At 47.3% G+C, this 11,072-nt stretch overlaps 5 protein-coding genes across 5 annotated transcripts; all 5 read left to right on the top strand.

Moving 5' to 3' along the window:
* Nucleotides 1-229: 229 nt before the first annotated feature.
* Nucleotides 230-1,343, top strand: ASPWEDRAFT_37814 (O-methyltransferase). Its single transcript, XM_040834758.1, has 2 exons — nucleotides 230-1,039; nucleotides 1,079-1,343. The coding sequence occupies exons 1-2, from the start codon at nucleotides 404-406 to the stop codon at nucleotides 1,160-1,162; spliced, it is 720 nt and encodes a 239-aa protein (XP_040693618.1). The 5' UTR covers nucleotides 230-403; the 3' UTR covers nucleotides 1,163-1,343.
* Nucleotides 1,344-1,400: 57 nt separating this feature from the next.
* On the top strand, nucleotides 1,401-4,452 carry ASPWEDRAFT_736901 (uncharacterized protein; the record flags this gene model as incomplete). Its single annotated transcript, XM_040839363.1, has 5 exons — nucleotides 1,401-1,606; nucleotides 1,650-1,716; nucleotides 1,759-1,989; nucleotides 2,038-3,483; nucleotides 3,619-4,452. 5 exons carry the CDS (start codon nucleotides 1,401-1,403, stop codon nucleotides 4,450-4,452), a joined length of 2,784 nt encoding a protein of 927 aa, XP_040693617.1.
* Nucleotides 4,453-4,560: 108 nt separating this feature from the next.
* ASPWEDRAFT_736893 (uncharacterized protein) lies at nucleotides 4,561-5,971 on the top strand (the record flags this gene model as incomplete). Its single annotated transcript, XM_040839362.1, has 4 exons — nucleotides 4,561-4,843; nucleotides 4,893-5,261; nucleotides 5,308-5,365; nucleotides 5,409-5,971. 4 exons carry the CDS (start codon nucleotides 4,561-4,563, stop codon nucleotides 5,695-5,697), a joined length of 999 nt encoding a protein of 332 aa, XP_040693616.1. The 3' UTR covers nucleotides 5,698-5,971.
* Nucleotides 5,922-7,250, top strand: ASPWEDRAFT_106085 (TauD/TfdA family dioxygenase; the record flags this gene model as incomplete). The annotated part of the gene is made up of 4 exons (XM_040827784.1): nucleotides 5,922-6,168; nucleotides 6,214-6,700; nucleotides 6,743-7,048; nucleotides 7,094-7,250. 4 exons carry the CDS (start codon nucleotides 5,922-5,924, stop codon nucleotides 7,248-7,250), a joined length of 1,197 nt encoding a protein of 398 aa, XP_040693615.1.
* A 470-nt stretch (nucleotides 7,251-7,720) lies between these two features.
* ASPWEDRAFT_37811 (uncharacterized protein) lies at nucleotides 7,721-9,169 on the top strand (the record flags this gene model as incomplete). The annotated part of the gene is made up of 2 exons (XM_040834757.1): nucleotides 7,721-7,804; nucleotides 7,848-9,169. Coding segments are annotated over exons 1-2 (995 nt in total), but the record flags the coding sequence as incomplete, so codon positions are not given.
* Nucleotides 9,170-11,072: the final 1,903 nt, after the last annotated feature.

Genomic DNA, 11,072 nt, shown 5'->3' with positions numbered 1-11,072 from the left:
GAACTGTTTCACAACATGCTGAGTATTCACTAGAAGAGTTTATTCAGTTATATCATCATATGAGCAGAGTAAGTTGTATCCTCACTAGTAAGATGGCACAGAATGATGTACCGTAACAGACTGTCGATGTATGTATGACATCATGTCAGCTGACATGGAATGTTTCTATGCCTTCAATTTAGAATAAAAGATATCCCGCTGGACGATCAGCTATTGCACAATCTCATTTCGCAAACCAAATCAAAAGACATCAACATGGCATCAGGACAGTCCTATAAACAACAAGAGGCTATCTATGTAAGTAGCACTCCATCGTCTGATCATATCTAATACGTACCAGCACAACGATGGCCGGGAACCCGCTCTCCTCGACTTCATCCAGGCTCATCCGGAATACCCTCAGATGAAAAATTCCCCTGCGAGGGTTCTCGCTGCGATTGACCAGTATGGTCGCGAGAAAGCCTTTTTGATGAATGTCGGCCACGAAAAGGGACGAATTGTGACTGATATCATCGCCCAACGCAAGCCAAGTATCATGATTGAACTGGGTGGTTATGTGGGCTACTCGACCATTTTGTTTGCCGATGCAGTCAGGAAAGCTGGTGGAAAAAAGTATCTCAGTCTGGAACTCAGCCCAACATTTGCCACGGTCTCCAAAGCACTTGTTCAGTTGGCGGGACTGGACGACATTGTGGAATACATGATTGGACCATGCCGTGACTCTCTTCGAGCCCTGAGAAGTACTCGTTCGGGTGCACTTGATCTCATCTTTCTCGATCACGCCAAATTCGCATATACGAACGACCTCAAGCTATGCGAGGAGCTGGCATTGGTTGGCCAAGGCACGACCCTCGTGGCCGACAATGTCATTTGTCCTGGCAATCCAAAGTATCTCGAGTACCTCCGATCACCGCCAGCAAAGAAGATAGAGGAAGCCAAGACTGTTGAGGCAGAGAAGAGTGTGGATGTGTCTATTGGCAATCCCCGCTTGATCTACGATACATCTTTGGTCTATGGCTTGGCGCCAACTGGAGAGCAGGTGAGTTCTATCTCGTATTGGTGGACTGTAACTAACTGGATAGGATGGAGTGGAAATCTCGCATTGTTTAGGGGAGTAGATGGACAGTCGATAGGCCAAGAAGAGAGTATTCATTCTTTTTGAAATATTGTAGATTCGTCCTTTGGCTATGATGAGAAACCCGAGTATGATTGTCACTCGAGCATATCTTGAGAATGTAAGATGGTTGTCAAGGAGATGCAGTTGCGTATTGTTAATATCGTGTGAGGTATCCCACGATGACGATATAATGATATATTACACCACATAACCTCAGGATAGAAATACAATATACAGATATATAATATACATAGTTTATCGGTGTATGCTGTTACTACCCAAGATGAATTCCAACGAACCTCTCCTCTTAAACTACATTGACGAAACAGCAGCACAGAATCCCACCAAGATCGCCTTTCAACAGGTCATTTCCATCGAGCCAAAGCAGGCTGATATCCAGATCAACTACTATGATCTGGCCAATCTGATTAACAGAACGGCTTGGTGGTTGGAGGAGAATGGGTTGAGTTGCCCAGATGCCACGATTACGTGAGTATACATATTCACATATAGAATTCACCTGACCGAGTAGTTATATTGCACCGAGTGATCTGAGGCATATTATTATCACCTTGGCAGTAGCGAAGACCGGAGGAAAGGTATGTTTCACCTAACAAATGAATAGATATACTAAGGAAAAGGCCCTTCTTTCATCGCCTAGAAACAGCACGCAGATCATCGAGCATTTGCTTGAGGAAACAGACTGCAGCAGAGTCATCTACGACAGCAACTTCAAGTCGACTGTATCTCGACTGCCCAGAGATGTCCAGGCAGTCCAAATGCCAGATCTGATGGACATGCTCTACGACAAAACGCCCTCTGAGAACTATCCATATGACAATTCCAGTAGAATGCTGGATAGGTCTTTTTTAGTGAGTATCCTGTACATAAAGGCTATCCCAAATGAAACTAAGAAGTAGATCCTGCATACAAGCGGATCGACAGGAATGCCCAAACCCATCATCATTCCCCATTCCTACATGGCTGCCATCACCGCACAAGGCAACATGTCTGCTGATGAGCATCTACCCCAGAAATGTCAACTGGAAATAATGACCGAATGCCAAAAGGTGCATACAGCGTTTCCTCTCTTCCACATTGCTGGAATCGGCCTTGCCTTTCATCTGATGTTCTCCGGGTGTACATTGGTCTTTGGCTGTCCTAATCAACCACCGAGCTATCACCAATTCAAGGCGATCCTCCAGATGACAGGAGCGGATGCTACACTTCTACCCCCATTGATTCTGGATGAAATGGCAGACGACATCTCATTCATCGAAGAGAATATCCCCAAATTATGCTACATCTTCTACGGCGGAGGTTCCGTTAGCCAGAAGGCAGGAAACCGCCTATCCAAGAAGGTCTGTTTGATGAACGGGATAGGCAGTACAGAATGCGGCTCTATCGCACAGTTTCCCACTGATCCTGAACACTGGGAATACATTTTCTTTTGCGAAGAGCAATTCGGCATCAAGTGGCGTCCAACCGAAACATCCGACGGAGACTGCGAGATGGTGATCTATCGCGATGATCGGATTGCCAAATATCAGGCTGTATTCAAGGTATTTCCACATCTGACAGAATGGGCGACGAGGGATATCTACCGGCAGCATCCTACGATCAAGCATTTGTGGAAGTATCAAGGACGGACAGATGATATTATCGTCTTTTCGTCAGGCGAGAAGATGAGTCCGGTTATATTGGAGGGAAGACTTGCTTCATTATCGCCAGTCAGGGCGGCGCTGGTGTTGGGGAATCAACGGCCGTATCCTATACTCCTGGTGGAGTTGCAGAGTTCAACTGATCCTGATGATGCTGTGGAGAGTATCAAGGGAGTGGTGGATGAGTTTAATCGAGAAGCATCGAGAGATGCGCAGATCAGTCGACAGGATATAATTTTCACAGCCAAAGATAAGCCATTTAGTCGCACTATAAAGGAAACCGTCCATCGAAGACAGACTGAACGGTTATATGAAGCCGAAATCGACGATCTCTACAGCAGACACGATGGGAATATTCCCGTCCAACTCGACATGAGCAGTCAAGAGACATTCAAAAGTTCACTGGCTGAACTTGTCTCTTATTTAACAGCAAAAGAAATTAAAGTCGATGATGACTTTTTCATGCACGGTTTAGACTCGAGACAAGTTCAGATCATGGCTGCTTATATTGAGAGATCGGTGAAGACGGAAGTTCCTGCTGCGCATGCTGTCTATATGCATCCAACGGCTCATCGATTGGCGGCTTTTATTCTGAAGAGTTTTGATTTGAAGGAGGACGAGAATGGATATGATGCTGTGCTGGAAAGACATGTTCGATCTCTCCCACAAACAACGAGAGAATGCATCGACAGCGAAACAGACCATGTTCTGCTCACAGGAAGTACTGGTTTTGTTGGGTCTTTTCTTCTCGACACCCTGAAAGAACGAAAGATTAAAGTCACCTGTGTGGATCGAAGAAGAAGCGATGATGATACACGACTGCAAGGCGATCTATCCCAGCCATTCTTGGGGCTCCCTGAACATGAATATAAACGATTATCAGAAAGCATCACCAAGATAATCCACTGCCAGTGGCCGGTCAACTTTAACTGGCCTCTATCATTATTCGAGCCGAATATAAAGGGAGTTGTCAGTTTGATCAACTTTGCTCATGAATCATATCACAATGCGCATATCATCTTCCTCTCGTCGATTGCGTCAGTCAAGAACTGGGATCAGCCTACACCCGTACCAGAAGGGCATGTTTCATCTGTTGGATATGCACAGACTGGATACGGGCAGAGTAAATTACTTGCAAGCGAATTACTCCATCAAGCAGGACAATCTGGAATACAATCATTTATCTGCCGGATTGGGCAGGTTGCCGGTCCCATCCAGAAACAAGGCGCCTGGCCTCGACGAGACTGGTTCCCTACTCTACTATTTGCATCGAAAGAAATGAAATGTCTTCCTGATTCTCTTGGATCGGACGTGGACTGGATACCGGTTGATATACTGGCCGAGGTGATTGGGGAGTTGGTTCAACGGCATTCACGATGTGTGGATGATCGATGCTCTTATTATCATTTGGTGAATCCGCATACAACTAGATATGAGGATTTACTACCAGTTATTATGAAGAGATTGGATTGCAGAATAGTTTCTCTGGATGAATGGGTTCGTCTACTGGAGCAGAAATCAGGCACAGGAGGAGAGTTACTGGGCTTCTACCAGGAACTGGCAAGTGGCAAACCGACCGTCAGACTGAGTGTCAACAAGATGAACGCATTGAGGACGATGGATGCTGTCACAAAGGAGTGGATGGAAATCTGGCTGGATCAATGGGGACTGTAGTGACATCGAATGACATCAACTGTCATCATTATCTGCGCATGATGATCTCACATATATAACTATATATATAATTCTTGGAGTATGACCATCCATCCACCACATCAGAAAATGGAACACACAATCAACGTCCTTCGCGGCTCTGAACAGGGCAAGGTTCAATCAGGCCAAATCACCCGCTCTCTGTCTGTATCCGATGCTCTGGTTGAAGTCACTCATGCCAGTCTCTGTGGGACAGACGATCTCTATCTGCACTCTCCTCAAGTCCTTGGCCATGAGGGAATTGGGATAGTCAAGGATGTCGGATCGGATGTGAAGAATGTCAAGGTTGGTGATAGAGTTGGGTTTGGGTATATCCAAAAGGTTTGTGATGAGTGTGAGAATTGCAGATCAGGTAAGCTATTTTATGTATATATAGATATCTGTATACTGATATGAATCAGGATGGGATCAATACTGCCCAAATGGAAAGCCATATGGAAAACACGATATCAACGTGGGCCTCCTCGCATCGAGTGTTGTCTACGATGCTGGCTCTCTCATTCCTGTTCCTCCTGATCTCGAATCTTCGCATGCAGCAGCCTTGATGTGCAGTGGTGCAACAGCATGGACTGTCTTGACGCAGTATCGCATCCGACCTGGAGAACGGGTGGGCATTCTGGGAATCGGAGGACTGGGCCATATGGCGATCAAATTGGCATCGGCCATGGGATATCATGTTGTCGCCATGTCGAGAACAGAGTCGAAGAAGAAGGATTGTCTGGCGTTTGGGGCGAATGAGTTTCAGTCTACGACTGCGGATGATCTTCACGGTATTCCTCTATCTCCAAGATGATGTTGAATGTACTGACTGTCTAGCTATGAAAAAACTGGATCATTTGCTGATTTGCACGTCGGTTTCGGTGGATTATAAACTGTATGTCTATCCTATACACTCGAGATATCTACTAATTGAATAGCATCATCTCACTTATGGCAACCCACGGCACCATCTACCCCCTCACAGTGGATCTCGCCCCATCCAGCGTTCCCATTCTCTCTCTCACCGACCAAGGACTGCGCATTCAAGGCTCAGTTTCAGCATCGCGAAAGCAAATGCGGCAGACGCTGGAATTCGCCGCTGAGCGAAAAATCGAGCCGGAAATCACGCCGTTTGAATGGTCGGCCGAAGGAGTGGAACAGGCGATGAAGGCGATGAAGGCGATGGAGGAGAATACGGTGCGGTATAAATGTGTGCTTACCAAGTAGTTCTAATGAATGGGGCCGTATGCAATATTAGCTGCGATGGTGTCATGGGATAAATGAAGCTATTGATAATGGTCTCGTGTTTGTCAGTTGCGGGGATGTCTTTATCAGCCCAATTACAATCGCTGCATTTGATGGCGTGCTGAGGGGTATTTATCTTCTGTCTTCGTTTCAAATTCAATTCATTCTTTTCAATAATTTCACTTCAATCATTTCAGAAAGTGAAGATGGCCACTGTCACACTCACCCAGCCTGATATTCAATATCACCCCGACTATGAGAAATACAAGCAACGCTCTCTCCGTCGCAAAGAGACGGAATCCCTGCCAACAACCGTTCCTGCTGGCTTCCCTGAGCAGCTCTCTTCGTCTCTCGTCTGGGAAGGAAAGGACGTAGAGAAAAGGGATGACTGGATCTACCATTTAAACGATGCCCAGTTGGATGAAATTGATGCTGCTCTCCACAGCTTCAAAGGTAACTCCGCCATAGATGATTATACGATTAATACTGATCATCCAGCGCTGAATCTCCCCCTCGGAGCCATCAACCAATCCACCTTCTCCCTCCCCAACCTCCATCCCATTCTCAGAGATCTATCACGAGAAATCCATCTCGGCCGGGGTTTCTTCGTCCTGCGTGGTCTTCGGATCGATGCGTACTCCCGCGAGGACAACATCATCATCTACACCGGTGTTTCCTCGCACATCGGCAACATCCGCGGTCGTCAGCAAAATACTCGTCTGGCGAATGGGACATCGCCGGTCATCTCGCATATCAAAGATCTTACTTCCACCGTGGAAAAAGGAAAGATCGGTGCTCCGTCCAACACAGCTGATAAACAGGTCTTCCACACCGATGCAGGCGATATCATCTCCCTGCTCTGTTTGAATCCCGCTGCTAAAGGAGGCGAGAGCCATATCTCGAGCAGTTGGCTGGTCTATAATATCCTGGCCAAGGAGAGACCGGATTTGATCCATACTCTTTCCCAGGACTGGCCTGTTGATGGGTAAGTCGATCCAACTGTATAGAACATCAACTGACGATGTAGATTCGACAATCCCAAAAAACCATTCACCACCCGTCCTCTGCTCTACCACCAGCCAGCCACTGCTTCAACCCCCGAACGCGTCCTCATCCAATACGCCCGTCGCTATTTCACCGGTTTCCTCGCTCAGCCTCGCTCCACCAACATCCCACCCATCAGCGAAGCACAGGCAGAGGCACTCGACGCACTGCACTTCCTGGCCGAGGAACACAGCGCCTCGCTGGATTTTCAGAAAGGAGACGTGCAATACGTGAATAATCTGAGCATCTTCCACGCGCGGAATGGGTTCGTCGATGCGCCTGGACAGGAGTACGTCTTATCCCCCATATTGAATGATGTATACTGACTGAGTAGACGCCATCTGCTGCGATTGTGGCTGAGAGATCCCGAGTATGCGTGGGAGACACCTGCGCCGCTGACGGATCGGTGGGACACGGTTTATAAGGATGTGACTGTGGAAGAGCAGACGTTTCCGCTGGATCCGATTCTGAGGAGAAATATCGGGTCGTGATTGTCTATATAACACCATGTCTTTCAGATTAGGCAACAGTTGGTGCCTAGGCTAGTCCTATTCCGGTAACACAATCAGCTTAAATAAAGCCCAACTTCAGTCAGAATCAGAACAAAAGATCAAATCAAGATGGCATTTTCATCTCTCCCAGCTGAAGTGCACCAGCGCATCATCCACTTTATGCTTTCCAACCGCGATGTAGCCAATCTGTCTGTCCAATGTCGCTCTCTGCATTCTCTATGCGACATGGCAACTCGGAAAAAGTACGATCAGATCTCCATAACTGGAAGTGACGACAGTATCGAACATGCATTCAATCTACTCATGGATATAATCAAGCGACCTAGTCTCGGTCAGTTCATGCGACACATCGAACACAGCAAGCCCCTGCCTGCCCATGCAGAGTATGTGGGGCGAGCCATACAGCGAGAATTACCGGAGGAGGATATGCAGCTGTTGGAAAATGCAGTCCATAAAGCGGGGTTTACCGGGCACAGTCAAGATCGCGTTATGAATATGCTTCTGCAAAAGACGGCAGGCAGTAGTGGTTATCGGTGAGTGCTGCACCGCTATACGTGTATGGGTCTAATGTACCAGCTATCTTGATAACCACAGCACATTCATCACCCAGGCCTTGACGGCCCTTCTCATCACGGTATCGCCCAATCTCATCTCCATGGCCATGACGCAGCCGTTCTTCAATTATACAGGCTACTACATGACCGGTGGACGATGGGATCGAGTGAAACGCGTCGACTTTCCACTCGACCAGCTGTTGCGGCAGGCCAACGCAAACCCAGACGGAAAACCATATCTCCAGAATCTGCGCAAGGTGTACATGATCAACAAGTCTGAGGGAATCATGTATGACGAACGGTTCTACCACGAAATCGACTTTATCGGGTGTTGTCCACTCGTCGATCGTCTTCCTTCTATAGAATGGATTGGCACTGATATCCTTGGAGAAGACGAAAATGGCATACCGGGTTCTCTGGGACCGTCGAATATAAGTCGCATTTCCATCACGGATTCCTCAGTGGGCAGTGCGTATCTCGCCCGACTGATTACGCCGTGCAAAGCACTCAAAGAGTTCCGATACTCCATCGGCGGTAGATCGAGTTTAGACGGATATCCCAGGTTCAATCCTAAAGCATTCATCCACGCGTTGGGCCCGCACAAGACAACATTGGAGATTCTGCATGTGGACGTCGAAGCCCGTCTATATCAGTTTACAGAGACGGATGGCGATGAACTGGAGGAGGGGCTTAATCAATACGCCGGCCCAGCTGCGAGAGAGCCTTCGTTTTGGGACAGTCATTCTTTGAAAGAGTTCACTGCCTTGAAGCAGCTGGCTCTGGGCATTGGCTTTCTGCTATACTTTGCCAGAGGCAGATTAGACAATCTCCCGGATGGTCTGGAGCAGCTGACCATTTTGGGATACAAAAAGGGCGAGAATAAAAAGTATGACGCGCAGGTGGATACTCTGGCTGGAGCGAATTTGAAAGTCGAGGGAATCGATGAGATGATTCCGAATGCAGACGATGTGGATTGTGAATGATGGGATTATAGAGATGATAATTAAGATTCTTCGTTTCAGCTCAGCTACCCCATTATAACATATTTTATACCTACCTCTCACTAGAACCGACGATCCTCAGCCGCACACAAAGTGGGCTGAAGGGCAGCTGAACTCTCAACTGAACCTTCGCTGCCTATAAATTGCCCTCACTCGACTCAGCACTCGCTTAGCGGCCCACAGTGAATATGACCACTGACAGCTTCATGTACGATAGCTTCAACAATTCGCTTATCTCACATACAAATACTATCGTATTCTCACTCATCCTTCATATCTTGACCGGGTCACTGTCAACCGTCTCTCCGAACCAGATCGCTGGAAATGGGCAGTTGAGATTCCCGCCCGTCCAGTGAGAAGGATACATCTTTGATGGTGTGGTGGGTATAGTTGACAGCAATTCCCACCTTTGGGGAATAGCCATTATCAGACAGCCAGTTGAGATTGTTATAGGAAGGACGCGCTGGTATTGATGCGGGAGGGTTTGACAGAGTTGCTTCACCGTCCAGCTGGGCTGGAGCCGGACTTGGCAGGAGTTGTGGTTTACACCATGGCCGAGGATGTCGTGGGTGTTGGGGATAGGCTTATTGCGAGTATTCATGACCAGCCCTAGGGCGGTATCGGTGCGAGAAAGCAAACGGGACATGACAAGGAAGACGGCCGAGGTGAGCAGGGTGGGGATGGCAGATGGCCTTGGACGATCTTGTGGTTGAAGGATATAAGTAGGTGATGACTTCATCACCACTTGGAAGAGCATCTTCTGGTGCTCGGTATAGAACGTCCGCAGGACACTAAAAAGGCAGATCGAATCGATCCACGTCGACCGTTCCGTTGATTTCAAAAGGTGATTGCTAAGCAGATCTATATATCCAGGGCCCTCAACCATTCCCACTTTGGTGTCGTTCTTAGCCACGAAATAGTATGTTGCGGAATCGGATGGAATCTTGGGCCATCTTATCGTCGTTTCTGGTTGCTACTTAACATTCGCATCAGAGATGACATTTTCGTATCATCTTCGAGTCTGGATTGCCGATATTTCTAATCCAATATTGTCCTGTTCCTTTTACTCGTATAACTCACCACAACAAACCCACCAACAAATGTCCCACGTGCAGGTATTAGAGCTTGGCTAGTGGAGATGGAGCAATACAAGCACGTTCACCTATTCTATAGTCGTTGTTTGAATTAGACGTCTGATTGTAGCTCGACACCAACTACTACGGATTTCACTTTGTCATCACAATGCACCCCAGAGAGAGTGAAGCAATGAAAAGTAGCGCTGACATGAGCTGAGCAAGAGAGTAGATCAAGAATCACGCTTAGCTGGTGCAATGCAAATAGCGTAAAGCTTATGCGAAAAGGTACTAAGCCGAAAGAGACTGCGGTGGACTACCATAAATCCTGCCAGCAGCAGCAGCAGCAGTCAAATTCCAATTGGCATATTTTTTAAAGAAACATACAAGGCTACTTGTCATCTGAGCATTGGTATCTTAGCAAGCCTCGGTGAACGAATCAGTGAGACTAACCAGTGGGTAGCTGGAACAACCTCATATAAAACTCAAGATGATAATGATAAACTATCACGTGCTCCTTTTTCCTATGTGATTGCGTATGACATACATCCTCATCGCGCCGAACCAGGGTGTCGTACGTCATCAATTGGTTATTCAATGTTGGTTGCAAGAGGCTCGAAGTCTCAAACCTGCAGCTATACCGAGCAGTCCGAGGCGAACCTTTCATTTTCGGGTCCCGCAGTAATGTTCGCGTCTCCGTCACTTTCCTCTCTTCTTCCTATCTGATTGATCACGCAGGAATCTCAAGAACAGAAATCCAATGCAAGGCTGCCATGTTCGCAGGCTAACATTAGTTGTTAAGATAAGGAAGGCCTGCCAAGCAGATTCCCTGTTCCCGGTTCGGATTTCGGATATATAGAAAGTCTATTTGGTTCCACAAGGTGCGCATGGATCGACAGGCGGGAGGCAATCTGGAGCTTTGAAAGCACAAGTTGAAGTATAATATAGTATACACTGAAGCTCTCAGGGATAGGGTGTGCCAAATATGGAGCCGGAAAAGTCAAAGGAAATTAACGAGGCTTTTTAAAGGTGTGGAGAACGCGATGACCATCAAGCACTACGAAACATCTTCAGCCACTGCCGTTACCTCGTGTTCACTGACGGATATTTGGTGCCGTGGCTTTCAGGGAATATGCAGCCTGTTGAAGGATCGCTGCTGTGATAACCCTGTGT

This window comes from Aspergillus wentii (genome assembly GCF_001890725.1).
Source record: "Aspergillus wentii DTO 134E9 unplaced genomic scaffold ASPWEscaffold_2, whole genome shotgun sequence".
In the NCBI taxonomy this organism is placed as follows: domain Eukaryota; kingdom Fungi; phylum Ascomycota; class Eurotiomycetes; order Eurotiales; family Aspergillaceae; genus Aspergillus; species Aspergillus wentii.
Note: the sequence above shows the minus strand (reverse complement) of the source record. Positions and strands in the feature narration are given on the sequence as shown.